Genomic DNA, 20,659 nt, shown 5'->3' with positions numbered 1-20,659 from the left:
ATGAGGTTGATTTATTTCAAGAGGACAATGGTAAATTCAGTCTGGATCGGAGTCACCCTTACCCTATTAATTTTAATGCTGTAGAGATTATTTAGGGTTTTTTTTTGCAATGTAAACATTCAGACAGGTTGATGTCATCTAGCATCAGAATGCATCAAGACTAAAAACCTACTGAAGTGGTTGTAAAAAATCATCTGTTTCCTGTGAATCACTGAAGTATCCATCCACTTCTTTGGCTTTTAGGTCACTCCACACCAGGGTGGACAGCAGTTTATCCACAACCTCTGCCTCTTTCCATCCAAGGATTCCCGAACAGTTTTTCTGAAAAAAAAAAAACTGGTTATCCTTTATGATGGAATTTATTTGTTTTCATCCCACATTTTGAATCTGTCAAACTTTACTATGAGAAATGTTTCGAATCCACAGTGATATCAGAATACGTGTACATGTTAGTATTTGTTGGATGTTTTACATCTTAATACTTAATATTCTTTCCCTTCCTAGAAACAAATAAAACCATAGGTATACTAACTGTGTACAAAATCACTCACCACAAAAACCTGCAGGTTAGGCTTTCTCCATTTTAACAGCTGAACAGTTGAAGCTTGAGGAGTTTGTAAGAATTCATTCACAACCTGAAACAAATACATTCACTTCAATATGTGGAGTAAACTAACATTGTTTTTTGTTGTTGTTTTTTATTTATGGAAGCTGTTGTGAACTTGTTTTTCATACAATTACCACACAGAATCTTGCTTCTGTTCCTGCAGAGACAACATTTTGTGTCAGGTTGAGTTGTTTGTAATACAGCAGCCATTTTACACCCAAACAGTAAGTCTGCCCCACACGTTTTACCCTTTAACGGTGTCAATAATCCAGTTCCTTAATATGACTCATATTGCATTATTCCGTGCATGTATTTAATTTCTCAATATGTGTTTTTCCTTGTTTTTGCATCTGTGGCTTACTAATGTGATTTTTCAGAGAAATCTCTTAACAATTACATAAACAGAAAAAAAAAATTCAAACTTTCATGTAAAAATTTATCATTCTAAATCATAAGTCAATCCTTTCTTGATCAGAAGTAATTGGAGGCATACATGTGGAAAATCAAACATGCATGAACATCACTGTTTGAGTTTGTAATTTATTTACATTTTAATTGTGTTGGGAGCTAGTATAAAATATTTTATATTTGTGCTACTTCTTTGAGCACTCCTTAATGCATCTCAAGGAACAAAATAAACTCTGCAAATAGACAAAGATAAATAGTTTCCCTGATAAAAGTTAAGCTATGCAAATACCTTAACTCACCTGCTTTTGTCTTTCTCTCCTGAAGTTTGGCAGCTTTCTGTTTTTCTAGGCCTTCTTCATACTCTTGTACCATCTGTTTAAATACTGTGGCAAACATTTTCTGTTCCACAATGGAGGAGTACGTTTTTCTCTGCTTCTCTGACCAGATGTCACTTTCTGAAGAAAACAAAAAAAAAAAAAAAATATGCATGGGTTTAGAAGACAAAATAATGATATAAACTCTACATTACGGCAAAAAGAAACCAACAGTTATAACTGGCCCAAAATAAACTCTGTCAAAAAAGAAAAGCAACCCCCGTATTTTAGAGATTTTAATATTTAGTTTTAGGACGGCACAACTTTTTTCTTATTGAAGACAGAAGTCAGAAATTTGGCAGAATAATAATCAAGATGGTCATGTTTAAAACTCTCTTTTCAAAAGTCCTCTCACAGACACCAGTTGCTCACCAGGGGGCGTCTTCCTCAGTATCTCGTATGACCACCACGAGCTGCAATCACTGCACGGCATCTCCTTGGACAAGAACGGATAAGACGCCGGATTCTCTCCTGGGGAATGGCCCTCCACTCCTCCTGTAACACAACGGCGAGCTGTTGAAGCGTCTGTGACGTTGACGCACGTGTCGATCCAGAGTATCCCACAGGTGTTCAATAGGGTTGAGGTCTGGTGATTTAGAGGGCCACGGCAAGACATTGACGTTGGAATCCTGCAGAAAGTTCATTGTTGCACGTGCAGTAGGAGGCCTGGCGTTGTCCTGTTGAAAAAGCTGTGTCTGTCGGTCAATAATCGGGAGAAGGTGAGGCTGTAACATGTGGTTGATGTAACGTTGGGCTGTCAGGTTCCCTGGAACGATCACCAAGTCTGATTTCTGGTTGTACGAGATGGCTCTCCAAACCATAACACTGCCTCCGCCAAATCTGTCCACCTGCCGGACGCAGATGGGCGCAAAGCGTTCATGACGTCTCCTATACACACGCTGTCTTCCGTCGTGACGTGTCAAAAGAAAACGGGATTCATCAGAAAACCAGATGCGCCTCCAGTTTTGTAAAGTCCATATCCTTACGTTGTTGCACCACCTGAGTCGTAGGCATCGATGTAAGGGGCGTAGTACAGGTCCAACAACTGGTCTACAGGCACGTAAACCCGCTTCTTTCAGACAGTTTCTAATCGTTTGAGCCGACACTCTCCTCAAACCTGGTATTTGTGTGGCAGTCACGGTTGGTAGGACATGCCGATTACGCAGGTGAAGGACCTGGATGTACCGATCTTGAAGTGGGGTCGTGATTCTTGGCCTTCCACTTATCGGGCGATCGTTGGTCGAATTAAAGTTGCTGCAACGGCTCCAAAGTCGGGATATCGTTGTTTTGTGAACATTTAGGTGTCGTGCAATAGTACCAAAACTTTCTCCGGCTTGAAGACGACCAATGGCGATATTTCGGTGGGCAGCACTCAGTCGCGGCATTTTACCGACTCCTTTCGTCGACGAATGAATGAATAAAATACGAAAGCACATGAGCTTTTATACACCCCCACACTATAACTGCCATTGACATGATTTGCATGTGAATGGTTCTGTGTGCGACGTCAACAGGGTCAGTCCATGCGTTGTGACGTCATAAGCAATAAAATACACTTAGGAGAGAAAAGGCAGTTGTTTGGATGGTAATCTTCATTAAAAACGTGTATAATTTCATTACATTTGGCTAAAATTTAGTTTGGAAGCAATAACTTTATTCGAACGAATTTTTGATATCCGAGGACAGGGGTTGCATTTCTTTTTTTGACAGAGTTTATGTTCATGCACAAAATAAGCAACCACATTTCACAAACAAGATATATCCATAAAGGAAGGAATCTCTGCAGGCCTATACATACATGCATATCTTTTAAACACTTGATTTTCTCCACAAGCTTTTCTTCGATGGACTTCTGACACTAGTGGAAACACTGCTTGTTGTGTACATGTATGTTACATAGGCTGTGAGGATGTCAGAAACCAGCTCTGCACCACTGTCATTTTCCTAATTTTCGGGACATCTGGTTTGTTCCTTTTTAGCAAATACACATGTAATTGTAATACTTTCTCTTTTGTCACATGGTTCGATCATCTTTGATTCTCCAAAAACAGAGAAAAACATAATTTTCATTAAATTTTCTAACTTTTGAGACATCTGGTCTGTTCCTTTTAGCCAATACACATATACAAGCACATGTATATGTAACAAAAACAAATACCCCAATTCTTCAACCTGTTCACATATTGGCCAGTTTGAGGGTTTCACACACAGTATTTTAGTATATCTACAAAGAAGAATGCCTTCTGAATATGCTTAATCAGATATCTTACAAACATGCCAAGAGGTTGAAGAATTACAGTAATTTCTCTTTTGTCACATGATTAGTCCATCTAATGATCAACATGTAGATATCTTGACTTTTCCACAAAAAACTGAGAGAGAAATGTAATCCTTTTGCTTTCAGCACTATTAATATCTGTCCTGAAATCAGAAGAATTAGTGGTGAAAAAAGGTAATTATCACTGATGGACAGAAAAATTTTCTTTCCATTGTTTGGAGAATTCTTTTCTTCCCACATATCATACACAAAACAAGAGAAAAACTTGAATTATTACACAAAAAATTGAAAACACAGTAAATGACTTACTCAAGAAATGATACCAATTTCTAAACTAAGACATGGGTCTTCGTACATACCTGAACTTATTTTTACATGTGACATATTCTGAGTGGTTCCATTGGACCACCTATAAATAGGGACCCTTAAGGAAATTTTATGAAGTTTGATGATTTCTTATCAGGAAAATGCAAGTGTTGGCATTAAAATATCATTTAAGCTCTTTATGTAGTTCTGAAAGTGCATTTTTACGTACCAAAGTAGAGGTGAAATACGGCAGCTTGCCTGTTGAAGTTATGAGAAACTTCAGGGAAGCTTGCCCGTTGGAATTGTGAGAAACTCCAGGGCAGCTGCATGTTGGAATTATGAGAAACTCTAGGGCAGCTGCCTGTTGGAATTATGAGAAACTCCAGGGCAGCTGCCTGTTGGAATTGTGAGAAACTCCAGGGAAGCTTGCCTGTTGGAATTGTGAGAAACTCCAGGGCAGCTTGCCTGTTGGAATTATGAGAAACTCCAGGGCAGCTTGCCTGTTGGAATTGTGAGAAACTCCAGGGCAGCTGCCTGTTGGAATTATGAGAAACTCTAGGGCAGCTGCCTGTTGGAATTGTGAGAAACTCCAGGGCAGCTGCCTGTTGGAATTGTGAGAAACTCCAGGGCAGCTGCCTGTTGGAATTGTGAGAAACTCCAGGGCAGCTTGCCTGTTGGAATTGTGAGAAACTCCAGGGCAGCTTGCCTGTTGGAATTGTGAGAAACTCCAGGGCAGCTGCCTGTTGGAATTATGAGAAACTCTAGGGAAGCTTGCCTGTTGGAATTGTGAGAAAGTGATAGCATTTGCTAAACAAGGAAGGATTATCAGAAGAAGACATAACTGATCTGAGACTTTCATTTTCTTTTACTGGATGGAAGGGCCAGTCCATCCATATCATTGGGCTTTTACATGTACTTGACTGTAACTCATGGTGCAATGGTTGCAAACTTACCCCAGATTCTACACTGCTTCTTTCATGACATTAACTTAATTGGGTATGAAGTGAAAGTAAATAGAAAATGAACACCTTACTCACTTTCTGTGTGTTCTGCAGGAAGAGATGATTTAGTCCACCAAAGAACCATGTATAACCCCAATGCATGCACAAAACTCTACAGATGAAAGAAAAAACGAAAATTACAAGAAAACTACAATATTGTGTGTACAATTCCAAACCTTTACATAAACATGCAGTAAAAAACTAACAAACTTACTGAGCCTTTTCCAGGTCACCTCATAACAAGGAGTAAAGTTCTTACGACAAGACTTCAAAATTCTACAAAAAGATAAGAATAAAACCTTACCATGCAGCAATAGCCATTAATACATGTACATATTTGGACAGCATCCCTGCTGTGAGGAGTTTGGAAGTTTGTTAAAAAAATTGCAATCCTTAAAACCTAAAGAGGAAGTAAAAAAAGGCAAGACAAAAAAATTAAATTAAGTAGAAAAACTAACTTTAGATGAGGAAAATTTTAGAATAAGGTGCATGTAAGTATACAGAGGAAAAGATGGAAAACTTATATTAACAAGGTATGTACCATGCAGGAGGTCAAATTCTGGAATATTTTAAAGGACAACAGGTCAAGTGCTTGAATGTTTTTAATTAAGGATAAATGGTTAATTTCCAGAATGTATTTCAGGACAGGTCAAATTTTGAAATGTTTTTAAGGATATGAGGTTGATTTATTTCAAGAGGATGGTAAATTCAGTCTGGATCGGAGTCACCCTTACCCTATTAATTTTAATGCTGTAGAGATTATTTAGGGTTTTTTTTTTTTGCAATTCAGACAGGTTGATGTCACCAAGCATCAGAATGCATCAAGACTAAAAACCTACTGAAGTGGTTGTAAAAAATCATCTGTTTCCTGTGAATCACTGAAGTATCCATCCACTTCTTTGGCTTTTAGGTCACTCCACACCAGGGTGGACAGCAGTTTATCCACAACCTCTGCCTCCTTCCATCCAAGGATTCCCGAACAGTTTTTCTGAAAAAAACAAACTGGTTATCCTTTATGATGGAATTTATTTGTTTTCATCCCACATTTTGAATCTGTCAAACTTTACTATGAGAAATGTTTCGAATCCACAGTTATATCAGAATACGTGTACATGTTAGTATTTGTTGGATGTTTTACATCTTAATACTTAATATTCTTTCCCTTCCTAGAAATAAATAAAACCATAGGTATACTAACTGTGTACAAAATCACTCACCACAAAAACCTGCAGGTTAGGCTTTCTCCATTTTAACAGCTGAACAGTTGAAGCTTGAGGAGTTTGTAAGAATTCATTCACAACCTGAAAGAAATACATTCACTTCAATACGTGGAGTAAACTAACATTGTTTTTTGTTGTTGTTTTTTATTTATGGAAGCTGTTGTGAACTTGTTTTTCATACAATTACCACACATGTAGCAGCATATGCTAATAATATCAACCTTAAATTAAAAGTTAGATGAAGGCTATTTACTACTCTTCGGTTAACATTTTCGTTCAAGTCACATTCAAATTTTGTATCTGTATAACAGTATGTTGTATCTGTATACCCAAAAACATGAAGAATGATTGACACTGTCATACACAGATATTATCACCTGATTAGGTAGTGCTGAGATCTTGCCATTAAATCAACAAGAATTAAAGACCAAAATCATTAGACTGTCACAGCTATGACTATAGTATGTGTAAGGATCGCAGAGCACTGACTTCATCTGTTAGGGAGTTATAAATCCTTGTGGTGGTAAAAGACCAAGGTCTTTGATGTGCAAATCACAAAATCCATTTGGCAATCCATGAACTATGGGAGGCAATTGCAATTGTTCCCTGCGTAAGGTGAGTTAAAAAGAAAACCACCTCCGTCGACAAGACCTGCTCATCATTACATCACAACCGGCTGATAGATATGAGCTGAGTAGCGGAGAAATACACGGTAAAAGAAAACACATGGCAAAAACATATCTAGTTTTAAAACCACCTTGCTGGCCCAACTGATCACCAGAACCGAGTACCAGGTTCCCTCAAGGTCTGTCAACTTACAGAGCCTGTGGCTATGTTTGAAAGAACTCAACAGGTGAGCGTGCAGTTGCTCTTGAAGACAGGCAAGACCTTGACGTTATCGATTACGTCGGTGTGCGCTACCACTTAACAACGGTGTCTCCAAACGGCAGCCAAGCAGAGAAAGACCAGCTCTCTCAGCACGGGTCTTAAAGGGGCCAAAACCGTAATTTGAAAAAAACCTTAAAGGTATCCTTATACCTTTTTCGATGGGACCGGAAAAGTAACGGCATACTCGGCAACCGAAATACGTCCCTGCCCGAAAAGGGGCCTAAGTGAGAATTTATGACCGCATTTCTTGGAAGTCACACACACCTTGTGGGAGACAGGCAGGGCCTTCCCATCCCACAAAAACTCCCGGCACATGTTGGTCAAGGTGCGTCCCTTATCCGCTGGCAAGTCAAACACTGTTCCTACGTACCACAGTTTGGACATTGCCAGCAAGTTCAACACCAACACTCGACCTATGACACTGAGGGGCCTTTTGGCCCAACCTTTTGGATCTGCTCTTCCCATTCCTGCGAGACAGACTTCCCTGGACCCTGCTTGACCTTGAAGTTTGATCGGTGGTCCATTTGATGCCGAGCGGCGTATCAGTTCTGCCTTTCCAAGTCCCCAAAAATTGGCCACGGGACTTTACTTTGTCAACCCTAGCCCCTGAGGCCCGCTCATAAGTGTCCAGAACAGGCTGCCACTTTTGAAAATCCTCCTCCTCCTGCAAACACGCAATGTCAGCATGCAGATCTTTAAACATTTTACTTATTGAGTACTGCTTCCAGTGTGTCAACAAACCCTGTGTATTGAGCGTGACAACTTTGATCCCCATTGTGTCCAATGAAGGTTTTTGGATTTCCTGGACTTCTTGTATAAGGCAGCTTTTTTGGCAACAAAATAATGTCTAGACAGGAAGATGACCTACCGCTGCTTCTTGACCTTATCTATCGTGGAGTCCTTACACATGGTAAGGTAATGCACCCAAATGGAAGTGGTGATAGGCACCAGCACCTTACCCAGACCATCTGTGTAAACCAGAATAGCTTCATCAGGGGTATCACAGATGGACTCTCCCATTTCAGACATACTGTCCTCCATGGAAACAGGCCCGTCACCATCCCTAGAGTCTCCAGCTATCACAACACTCTCATCAATACGAGCGGCGGCCAGTGCAGCATCTGGAACCGTGCTCCACAATGACTCGCACGTTCCCTCTTTCGTCGCCCCTGACTGCAAAGGGAAAGAGTCACTCCAAAGGTCTTGCGTGGAGTCTCCTTGCTGTTTTACCTCTGGAGCCCTTAAGGTAAAAGCCACTAATGGCTCTGTGAACCGGAAGAGACCAGGGTCATTTTCCGGGTCATCCAATACAGGGGCTGCAGTGTCCTCTGTGTTTATTTTGTCTGTTTGATTAATGTGGTCAGCTGACACCATCTGTATTTCAGTGTTCAAATCCTTAGCTTCGCAATCACTGTCTTCATTATTATCATTATCTGATTTTCCTTTTTCATTATTTTCTTCATTATCATTATCACAGTCATCATCATTACTGTCCTCCTTTTCATTATTATCTTCATCATCTGATTCATTATTCTTGTTAGTTTCATCATTGTTATCTTGTCATATTCGTGTCATCAAGATCAATGTCTGACTCTACATACTGCTGAGGGCAATCCCTTTGCATGTGACCGTCTTTTTTGCATTTCAGACATGTATTTTTCAGAGGACAGTCCTTTTTTAAATGATCGGTACTGTCACACAGGTGACAGGCCCGCCTCAGGGATGGTGGATTTAATGCCACTCATCCACACCCTTCTAGTCTCAGTTTCTAATGTTCTGTCGAAGGGGTAGTACTTCCGTTCTACACTGTGTACCATGCCATAGGTATTCAGCGCCAAACTTATCCGCTCATTTGGAATCTCCAGAGGACTTTTTACTCTTACTAACATCCTGGCCTGCTAATCTTGTGCTTGTTATGCCACGCCGGCCAAACACCAAAACGTCGAAAAACTGGTCAAAAATACAAAATTCCCAACTACAAACTGTATCAAAGGATAGATCATGACTAGAGGAATCTGTGAGTAACAGAAACGCACAAGAAACCACCAGAAAACTAGAGATATCAAGTTAAGATGGAGCGAGCGACAACACGTCAAATCTCGAGATCTATCTATCTATTTATTCCTTGAAGGCTATTTATTCAAGGAAGAAATCCTCGAAAAATTTTCAAAACAAGTTGAATCCAAATAAATGAAAAACATACTGAATTTTAGGTTGAGTAGAATTTTCTTCATTTGTTATGGAAATGCTTGTTGTTAAAATCACTGATACATGGATTGATATAATAGACAAGTAGCTTAACTAATTCATTGAAAAGAAAATTCATTGTGACTTAATATTGTGACTTAAAAGTGCCATCATCACTCTCAGACTCTCCTGATGATTGCCATCATCACTCTGCTGATATCACTGCTATAATCAATCTGCTGATATCATTGCCATTATCTCTCATCATGATCATGTTCTCTCATATAAAACTTCTCATTGGTACTACAGGATTACATTTATCTTACGTTCATGAATGGAAAATCTTCCTGTTGTAAGGCCTTTTCTCTAACATTCAACTCCAGCAGGTTATCTCTGACACGCCTGTTGGTCACATGCCAATCACAGGGACAGAGGTTGTGTTTGTTACCATGGTGACCATTGCCTTTCACCTTAGGGGCACAGGTGCAGCCTTCATCAGTCATACATAGGCCACACCCCTCAACCTTATGTATGGCAATGGTTCCTAAAAATACCAAAAAGATGGAAATTCCTAGCAGTGCCATAATTTGTCATATTTTCAATCACAAAAAAGCCCCTGGTAACAAGAATTTTTGCATCCTTCTGACTTGACATAGGACCTCTGTTAACCTCCAATGTTCTAAAAATATGCATTACATTTATTGAACACCTTTAAAAACATCAATCATACATGCTCAAAATGTTTTCAAACATGGGCACTGTATGCCCTCAAAATTTAGCCACCTATAAAATGGAAACACACAAATTTTCCAGACACAAAGAAGTGTTATCACCTTCATTTAAAGTTTAAAACTAAATTCATTTAGTTAATTCAGACAATTCAAATCTACATAAATATGGCAGTTAGACCAATTCTATGTTACAATGTCAATAAATTACTCTCACCTAGATGCTGACACTGGCTACAGTGGTGCTCTGTACATTTTTGCTGTCGTTCTTTTTCTAACACATCTAAATCCGGACAATCTCTCCATTTACATATCCTGAATAGCCAATGTTATATAGTATCAGAAGTCTATTACCTAGAAGTATGCAACTTCCCTATAGCTGGTCTCCACGGCACAGTACACATATTACATTATCTGTAAAAGTTCGCGTCACCTGGTGGAGAAACATGCCAGCCTCTTGGGTGGAAATTGTGAACTGAATCATGGGAAATCTAATGTAAACGGCTGCTACAAGAACTGGCCACTATGACTTTGCGAATTGTTGACAAGCAGTTAAGAACCCAATGACTATTTTTATATTTCCAAGCAACCCTAAAACAGTGACTATCAAAGACATTGTTGTCCTTTTACAAAACTGTTTTCTTAATTTTTCTAAATCTACTTCAACTCAAAGGCATTTGAAAAATTTTCCCACCACGCATCAGTCATTCATCAAGAGTTTGCTGCGCAATAGAGAGAGAAAGTAATGCATGGCAACACAGATACGTCACCTAATGTATTAGAGAACAAAGAAAGGTGTAAGGTGCCATGGCGACTAGCTATGCGAAAATTGCATTCTTCTAGACAATAGTACATAAAGTCAGTAAACAGGACAGTCATTTATAAAGATAAAGTTCTACATGAAGAAGCCTATAGCAAAGATCGGGGTATATCTTAGTTATCTTACTGTCAAAGAAACTCTAATGACGAATCATCAGGCTGTTTGTTTCTCACTTCACATCAAAATATTTCGAGTTTTTTGACACAACATTTATTCAGTGCACTCCTAAAATGAACAATCAGGTATACGGAAATTCAGATGTCGAAACAGCAGATTTTATCTGTGACTGCGGAAAAAGACTTGTTAGTTCTTTTACTAGTCAGAAGCAATAGAGCTAGAAGTGGAATTGGTTGATGTAGCATTTAGATTATTAAGCCTAATAGTGAACAGAATCCCCAAGACATGCAAAACAATCTGGAAATTATCTCCCTGCTCTTCAAAGCGTTCCTACATCTGTGCTTAAATCTGGATTTAGATAAAACAATAATCACCTTTTTTGGCCCTTTGGGGCCTTAGTGGCACACCGGCACAGCAGAATGACCTAGGAGCCTCCCACCAATGCGGTCGATGTGAGTTCAAGTCCAGCTCATGTTCGCTTCCTCTCCGGCTGTACATGGGAAGGTCTGCCAGCAACCTGAGGATGGTCGTGGGTTTCCCCTGTGCTCTGCTGGCTGCCCTCGTATAAGTGAAATATTCTTGAGTACAGTTCAAAACACCAATGAAATAAATAAGTAAATGAATTTTTGGCCCATAACCTACATTTTCATCAAGTTCATGTAATTTGGTAACAAAGAATTTCACAAACAGCCAACCCAATATAATATATGGTGAAAAGGTAACATTATTCCTTAATGCCATTATCCCGCAAATTTACATATGGTCTTACCTGTCAAGGACATCGTACTTCTTAGACTTGAGGTGTTTGATGAGATTTGTAGCTTTCTCCTTGCCTACCTGTCGCACACCTGTCATATTGTAATCACAGCCGGTCAGTAAGGCCAGGCTTATTAGGTCACGGCGTGTCAGGCCTAGGCTCTCTTCTATATGTTCTGCACAGTAGCACTCCACACAACGAGCCTGGAAATTAAAATGGGAGAGGTGGCCTTATAGAGAAACCAGGAATGGTAAAGAGTAGGTGGGGCTGGGTCTGATGTCTGGTCCCCACAGGTAATACAGATGATAAATGGCTCGCAAAGGCAAAATATAATTGGATATACATCAAAGTAAATGTGTGAAGGATGACGTATACATAATAGTATTTCAATGTGGTGTACAGGTCCAGGCTATTCAAAACTGTTGGAAGACTTAATACCAGATTTAACTGTCCTCAATTTTGTACTTAGCCCAAAAATAATTGCGTAACAGTATATTAAATATGAACTAAGCCTGCTGCTGTTATATTTAAGACTTTGGTCAGCTGTATTGGCTGCTGAAAATCTTAATTGACTTAATACCAGTTTTAGCTAATACACTTTCGAACAACTGGGCCCAGTTTCACATCTGGGAGCTTTCCATGCTTCTCGGACTAAAAGGTTGAAATAGTTAGGAATGTATGTTCATGTATGCTTGAGGTTTTTAATAATTTAATAATCGTATTTAATAATTTTTTAGTCATATGAGATATTAGTGTGTGTACATGTATATACTGTGTCTTCTTGAGGCAGAGGACCGCTTTTGTGGCCTAATGGTTAGAGTGTCCGCCTCGAAGTCGGGAGACCTCGGGATCAAACCCGGGTCGGGTCATACTAAAGACATTAAAGAATGGTACTTGTTCCTGCATGCTAGACGCTCAGCACAGAGAAGTTAGAGAAAGAAAACATGACTGACTGGCTGGCCTGGCGTAAGTATAATGTGACCGCATGGGGTGTTACATGTATGTCTGGTGTCTCAGGCATGATTCTTCAGTGGCGACAGCATCATTTATTTAATGTTATATCCATTACTTGTTTAGTCTCATCATCTGTTGCAGTGTTATGCAGTTGCCCTCATATCCTGTTACACTGTTACATTCATCACCTGTTGCAGTGTTATGCAGTTGTCCTTATATCCTGTTACACTGTTACATTCATCACCTGTTGCAGTGTTATGCAGTTGCCCTCATATCCTGTTACAGTGTTACACTTGTCACCTGTTGCATTGTTACACAGCTGCCCTCATATCCTGTTACAGTGTTACACTTGTCACCTGTTGCAGTGTTACACTGTTGCCCTCATATCCTGTTACATTGTTACACTTGTCACCTGTTGCAATATTACACAGCTGCCCTCATATCCTGTTAAAGTGTTACACTCATCACCTGTTACAGTGTTACACTCACCTGTTTATCCAGACTGAAGTTTTTGTACACTTTCTTGGCCCCGTAAAGCAGAGCATCTCCATCTTGAGTGAGGCATCCATCCACAAGCTACAAATAATACAGTTTCGTAGGTTACAACGTGAAAGACAAGGTACTGTATATAAAGTGTTATCTCTCTTGGTATGAGTTTCACATTTGTGAGACTGATTTCAGTTATTTTATCCAACACTAGGAGTTGACTGGTAACACATGCTTTAAATGAATTTGTGGTCAATGTTGTTCACACAAATCCAACAGTTTGACATTTAGACAGTGGGGATTTTAGAGACAAAAATGCTTGGTACAAGTACATACAGATGTACCACATTTGTAAACTTCAAATATCTGTATTTAGAGATAAATATTGTACTATGAAATCTTCAGAATTGCAGTAAAGGTTGTCAGCACTGAAAGCTCTAAAAACTATCAAAACCATGTTTCTTTGACCATGTTCCTTGGTCCACTTTCATCTTTATTTACAACCCATGTTACTCTTATTGAATACCGGTACACTGACACTTGTCTATGGTGAATACCAACAAATACCCCATTGTATCTATGAGGATTCCACTGTATGTATATGATTAAATATCATAGACAATTTGACCAACAGTCTTGGATGATTTTGCTCATCAACGATTTGATCTATGTCTGCTTCTTATTCAATCTTATGAGGCTTTCCCAAAACAAAAACCTAACCAATAAATTGAATGTTGGGCCAACTACTACGTTCTAAGATAGAATCAGTTTTATCTATGAAAAAAAATTCTTGCGAGCTTTATAACTACTCTTACATGCCTAAATTACAACAGCTCTTGCAAGCCTTACATGTATAACTACTCTTGCATACCTTAAAATCTTGCAAGCCTTACAACTACTCTGGCATATCTTACAGTTACTCTTGTCAGCCTTATAACTACTCTTGTATGCCTTACAGTTACTCTTGTCAGCCTTACATCTGCTCTTGCAAGCCTTACATGTATAACTACTCTTGCGTGTCTTGTTACTCTTGCCAGGCCTATAACTACTCTTGCATATGTCACAGTTTCTCTTGTCAGCCTTATAACTACTCTTCCATCCCTAAATTATAACTGCTCTTGCAAGCTTTATAATTACTCTTGCATACCTTAATTGCTCTTACAAGTCTTATAATTACTCTTGCATACCTTAGGTACTCTTATCAGCCTTATAACTACTCTTGCATGCCTAATTTATAACGGCCCTTGCAAGCCTTACAATTACTGTTGCTCACCTTACAGTTACTCTTATCAGCCTTATAACTACTCTTGCATGCCCTACAGTTTCTCTTGTCAGCCTTATAACTACTCTTGCATGCCTTACAGTTGCTCTTGTCAGCCTTACATCTGCTCTCGCAAGCCTTACAGGCGTAACTACTCTTGCATGTCTTGTTACTCTTGCCAGGCTTATAACTACTCTTGCATATGTCACAGTTTCTCTTGTCAGCCTTATAACTACTCTTCCATGCCTAAATTGTAACTGCTCTTGCAAGCCTTATAATTACTCTTGCATACCTTAGTTACTCTTGCAAGCCTTATAATTACTCTTGCATACCTTGGTTGCTCTTGTCAGCCTTATAACTACTCTTGCATGCCTTACAGTTACTCTTGTCAGCCTTATAACTATTCTTGCATGCCTTACATTTTCTTTTGTCAGCCTAATAACTACTCTTGCATGCCTAAATTATAACTGCTCTTGCAAGCCTTATAATTACTCTTGCTCACCTTACAGTTACTCTTATCAGCCTTATAACTACTCCTGCATGCCTTACAGTTTCTCTTGTCAACCTTATAACTATTCTTGCATGCCCTACAGTTTCTCTTGTCAACCTTATAACTAATCTTGCACGCCTTACAGTTTCTCTTGTCAGCCTTTCAACTACTCTTGCATGCCTTAAGGTTACTTTTGCAAGCCTTACAGCTGCTCTTTAACTCTTACAGCTCCCTACAAGCTTGAAACCTGCAAGTACACCACACAGGATAAAGCAGATTTAAGAATGTAGGTAGGAGATCTGCAGCCTCCCAGGCATGTTGTATATTTTCCTACACAAAACTTTAAAACTCATTACCACTCTCAATGCATGAATTCATATTAAAGTGTGTGACCTTTAGAATTGGACCTGTTAGCTTACAAACAAATTGTTAGAAGCAGAATTGCAAACATTCCAAATGATAACTTTTCACAACAGACAGTGAATATATTCCAATATCAGTTGCTGATCACACACAAACACAGAGGCATGTACCACAAAAGGTCAGCTTCTAACCAAACACATTCATGAAAAATGTATGCAATATGTATGATTGGCTGATTTTCCCAGCACTTTACTCCCATGTGGTACAATGATGTCATGATGACAAAAAATAGAATACATGGACAAGGCACAAGTTAGGAGCAAACTTTTGTGCCTCACCATAACCGTTACACATATAAGGAAGTCAGGTTTGAACTTCAATAACCACACACTGACATACAGTGTTCCTGAACTTACCTGCAGCTGTGAAAGATGGGCACACAGAGCTTCAGCCTCCCCTGGGGCATCTAAACAGGGCAACCCCAGACTCTCCAGTAACTGACGGGCCTGTGAAAATGGTGACGTGGCCACAATGACATTTCATTTGCCAACAATCCATCCATATAATCAGAAACCCATCTAACTAGGCTTCTGATGCAACAGATCCAGTAAATTACCAAATTAGAATTTCATCAGTAGCAGGGGTGAACCATGACAGGATGATAACAGAGTTTGGGTTATATCTGGGCATCTATGGATCCATTACTGACTCATAATAATGAATTATTAATTTTTAAATCATAAATGTACAAACTAGCTGTTTAAAGCCATCTGTCAGTTAATTGTTCCATGAAAATCTTAAGTCGTAAGTCCAAAAATTAAGACACACATAGCTTGTCAGATGGTAGAAATGGTCATATGTTGCGAGTTTTAACTTAGGACAAGTCTTATGACTTACAACATTTTAGTGAAATAGCACATTTAGCACATCGAATAAGACATCAATCATGACATAAAGCTATGTTAATTGAATACCTTCATTACTGATTGGCTGATGCTGAAGGACTGTCTTTCCTTGGATAATGATCCTCGACTTGCTTGTCGTTGTTCCATGGCATCTCTCTTCAGTTCTGGAGGCACTCCATCCATGACAAACACCAGTTTCACTCCCAGGTTCATCAGATGAGTTGTGCGATAAAATAACGACCTGTCCAACACGTAAGAAACATGTGAGCTGGTTTTGCTTGGCTGTAGTCTAGAGTTCTTGATTTGGTGAGTGGTGTATAATATTGTACTCCCTGGTTTCCTCCCACCATAATGCTGGCCACTGTCATATAAGTGAAATATTCATGAGTACTGTGTAATGCATCAGTCAAATAAATAAATAAATAATATTGTACTCATTTTATTCATCAACAATATCTCAGTTACATGTACTTGTCAGAGGTCACTTTCATGAGTAGAGAACTGCTAGTAAACCACCTGCCTTTGGCCAGCAACTCACAGACTTTGTCACTGAAAGATTTCCAGTTGGTTAGCCCGCTAGCGCAGCCTAATGACCCAGAAGCCTCTCACCAATGCAGACACTGTGAGTTCAAGTCCAGCTCATGCTGGCTTCCTCTTCGGCCATAAGTGAGAAGGTCTGTCAGCATCCTGCTATAATGCTGTCCGTTGTCGTATAAGTGAAATATTCTTGAGTACAGCATAAAACAACTAATCAAATAAACAAATAAATCATAGACTTCCAATCCTAGTAGTGAGTTCAATGTATATGTATAAGCTAAATGAATAATCTCCATGTTTGGCCTGCACAAGCATTGCCACAAGGCCTCAAGAGTAATGTAGGCAGAGGAACCTGATAAGAGACAAGAATGACTTACCGGAGGGGTTGTACATTTGGCAGTCCAGGGACAGACTTTAGCTGACATATCCACCCACTCAGGTCCACAGCAAGTGTCAGTCCTCGTAGCTCTGCCAGGTTGACATCCGTCTTCGCATCAGATAGCAGCTCCCACAATCCCTTCACACCCATGATTATGTACCCTGTAGTAGCAACTAGTTTTACAATTTGGGTTTGCCACGAGACTGATAACAACATTAGATCTATATTATTTTAACAGGACCGCGGGACCCTTTCACCTACCTGGGTTCAGGGATAATGAAACAGAATGTGAGACTTGTTATTTTATGAACGTGATATTTTACACTGCAGAACAAATTACTCCAATGTCACATTTTGATGCTCAACTGCTTTTTTTGTAACATCTTGTAATCGTCAAGTCTACATGTACATGTATGTTGAGCTGAGGCTTCACGCCAGGGTGTTTGTCAGCACAGGGCCTTATATCAAATCTATAGACCATACATGAATGCTTAGAGCCCACCATACCCTATACCCAAGGCCTTACCTGAGGCCTATCTAACAGATACTATATCTATATATTACGCTCTGACGTTCCTTTGAGGCCATCCTTGGCTGCACAGAATTTTGCCAAACCTTATGTCTGACAGCAATCTTGAGTTATCAACACCACGTGAAAACAATGTTTAAAAGAAAGGACAACACTAGACCAAATGTATACATGTATCCAAAAAGCATCCTATATAAAGGATACATGGAATTGTTTGGTTTTATTTCTTAATGTGCAGATTATCATGTGTAATAACATATAACAGTACAAACAAATTTTTACCCCACAAAGTTTTGCTTTGTGGGGTAAAAATGGCTTCAAAGTACAGTTTTCTTAAGGCCCCAGTGGTCAGTCTGGAAATTAAGTAGTTTGCAGTGGTGACGTCAACAATGATCCATGTTTAAAAAGAATTCTGTGGGGGGCCAGACCAAATGGGGGCAGGAATGTGGGGAACAGAACGAATGGGGGCAGGTAATTTCTGAAAAGAATCTGACTGTTGACAAAAATATCCATAATACAGAAGGGTAATTAACATATAAAAATACTGCCAAACGGAAAGTTTTTAAACAAAAATTCCAAACATAATTTTCTTCATCTGGCACAGAAACATAACCTTTGTTTTAAAGTTCTTTTTCACGTATGCTTCAAGTTCAAGAAGGTCATTTTTTTTATTTTTGTGATGTAAGATAACCGAGATATCGCAGTTCAAAGTAAGTAAAAATGCTCACGTAGGGAAAATAGAATTGGTTGACATGCTTTCAGTTTTAACCAATCATGAGCGAGATATTTCTACCACCCGAAAATGCATCCCTGTGACGTCGCTTCGTTCCTACTTCATCTGAAGTTGTGTTAAATCAGCTGTTTTCCTTCTGATTGCGAGACAATTCTGACGTATTACAAAGTCATTTTCAACGAAAAATTGGGCATGTAGTATGTCTGGCGTTATTCCAAAGGTCTCAACCAGGAGGCCATGTAAAGTGCGTGGTCTTCAGTTGTAATAATAAGGGGGACATTGTTTCGCATGACAAAATAGTGTCACTCTTGTAATGCTGAAAAGTGTAAGTAACAGAAGACGTGACAACATATTCCCGCTTTCTTTAAAATGGTGTATCTTATGGTTTCCTAAGAATTCCAGATTAAACGGTGATTTATAGAGTTACCAAGCAGGTAATAAAAAATGACCTTGCCTGTTTAGGTCTGTATGGACCTCTCTTCTGAGATAACTTTGGTTATATTTTTTGTTTGTCTCTACAAAAGTTGCAAATATAAAACACTGGCTTGCCGCCGTGGCCTCATGCGAGAGAAGTACCCAGATGTGTGCGGTTTCGATTATGCCGCATGGCATTAGGCTAGCCCCGAAAAGCTCCAACTCCTTTTCTGGCCTAACATCGTTGCAATCTCGACGCTAACAGTATTAATTTCGTACTCAACAAGGTCTCTTTGTTATCGAACAAGTCTCTTACAAATAAAAGATACCAACCTAAAGACCTGCTTTCCGCACCAACCGCACCAACACCACCACATGCCCCTACTCTTTAGAATAGATTTATTGTAGCCATGAAGGCTTCCACGACACGCGCTCCTCAGCCGTGGCCGCCATATTCTTACTGCTCCAATTGCACCAGCTCAACACTGCGAGTTGGAGTCTTTCGGGCCAAGGCATTAGACCTATAGTCCAGCACGTCAAACGGTCCACGTAAGCCATCTATTGGCATAAGTACGGGCGATCTACTGATTTGATTCAATGCCCTGTGGTGTTTGGTAGTCGAAGACAAGCGTTTCCTCCACCCATGAACCCGACCCCAATAATAAAAAATTTAAAAAATCAACGACAGGTTTAATCAGGGTCCAAATTTCGTCCTTTCACTTTCTCTTTCGTGAATTACACGCGACGGCGTATCCATTAAAATACATTTGTATGCAAAACATCTAGAGCAGCACACATACAAACAACACGCTGTGATCGATAACATCTCATAACAACATTCCCACACTACTGCGAACAAACATAAAACTTACAAGACCTTTGTGTACACTTCCCTGTCCTCTACTTACGGTGCGGTAACACCTACTAGAGACCACTGTAAACAAACCACATTTTTCGCTCAAGGGACTTCACCATTGTGTATGATTTGAATCGTACATGCGAGTTTAGGCCGCCAAGGGCGCTGTCTCCGATCTTTATTTTCCCCTTGTCTGCCACTCTGTAACATTTAGAGATTTAATTAAATCTTTTCCAGTATTTAGGCTAAGCAATTTAATTTAATATTTATAAATTAAAAATCGCACGTACCGGATACGTACATTGTACATTATATATAGGCATATATATGCATACATGTGTGTACATGTATAGGCCGCTACCAGTACATAAGAAATCCCAAAATTTTATAACTTGGCTTCCCATGTAAATTTCGAATGAATATTTGAATGTCTGATCCTTCCCGTCGCTAGACCTTTTTTTTTCCTGAATGAATGAGTGCTTAGGGTTTCAGTCACAAAGGAGTCCTTAGAGTGCATGTAGGCCTAATGTGCCTCCTTCCACCACTCCTTTATCTAGCGCTGCTTCACTCAGATCCCCTTAATTCTGAACGCCAAGCGAGGAAGCTACAACTTCCTCCTTTATGTCACCCGACCCAGGATTGACCTTGGATCTGTCGCTCCCTCAGCGGGCGCTTTACCAGCGAATTCATCGGGACCGGTCTCTAAAACTAGATATTTTGCTACATATATTATACGATCAATATATAGCTCATTAAACCGTCAGACGTCGTGTAATAAAATTATTTAAACCACTCGCTATCACGCTGAGAGCCACTCAGTGACGCATACCGAATCTTTGATTCTGGAATCCGGAATTAATACTCCACCAGTGTCCAGTATGATTCGTTATGAGATTTTGCAGTTAAGCGCGATGGCACTAGTCACGATCCCAATGAGGCAATTAATAACAATCTATTTTCGTGGACATTAATTGTGTGACCTAATTATTATGCCCTATTAAATACATACTATTAAATACTAGCCTATATGTACTGTATTTATAGACCTGTAGGCGGTTGGT

The 20,659-nt window shown here is 39.5% G+C and overlaps 1 protein-coding gene across 1 annotated transcript; it reads right to left on the bottom strand.

The window, feature by feature from the left end:
* Positions 1-168: 168 nt before the first annotated feature.
* Positions 169-19,635, bottom strand: LOC135472517 (flap endonuclease GEN homolog 1-like). The gene is made up of 15 exons (XM_064752046.1): positions 19,615-19,635; positions 17,065-17,227; positions 16,220-16,391; positions 15,662-15,751; positions 13,135-13,221; positions 11,704-11,894; positions 10,215-10,312; positions 9,596-9,813; positions 6,192-6,275; positions 5,814-5,962; positions 5,189-5,250; positions 1,305-1,470; positions 742-856; positions 552-635; positions 169-321 (listed from the first exon to the last, which is right to left on the bottom strand). The coding sequence occupies exons 2-15, from the start codon at positions 17,214-17,216 to the stop codon at positions 169-171; spliced, it is 1,821 nt and encodes a 606-aa protein (XP_064608116.1). The 5' UTR covers positions 17,217-17,227; positions 19,615-19,635.
* Positions 19,636-20,659: the final 1,024 nt, after the last annotated feature.

This window comes from Liolophura sinensis, chromosome 8 (assembly GCF_032854445.1).
Source record: "Liolophura sinensis isolate JHLJ2023 chromosome 8, CUHK_Ljap_v2, whole genome shotgun sequence".
Classification (NCBI taxonomy): Eukaryota; Metazoa; Mollusca; class Polyplacophora; order Chitonida; family Chitonidae; genus Liolophura; species Liolophura sinensis.
This window is presented reverse-complemented; position numbering and strand designations above follow the sequence as displayed.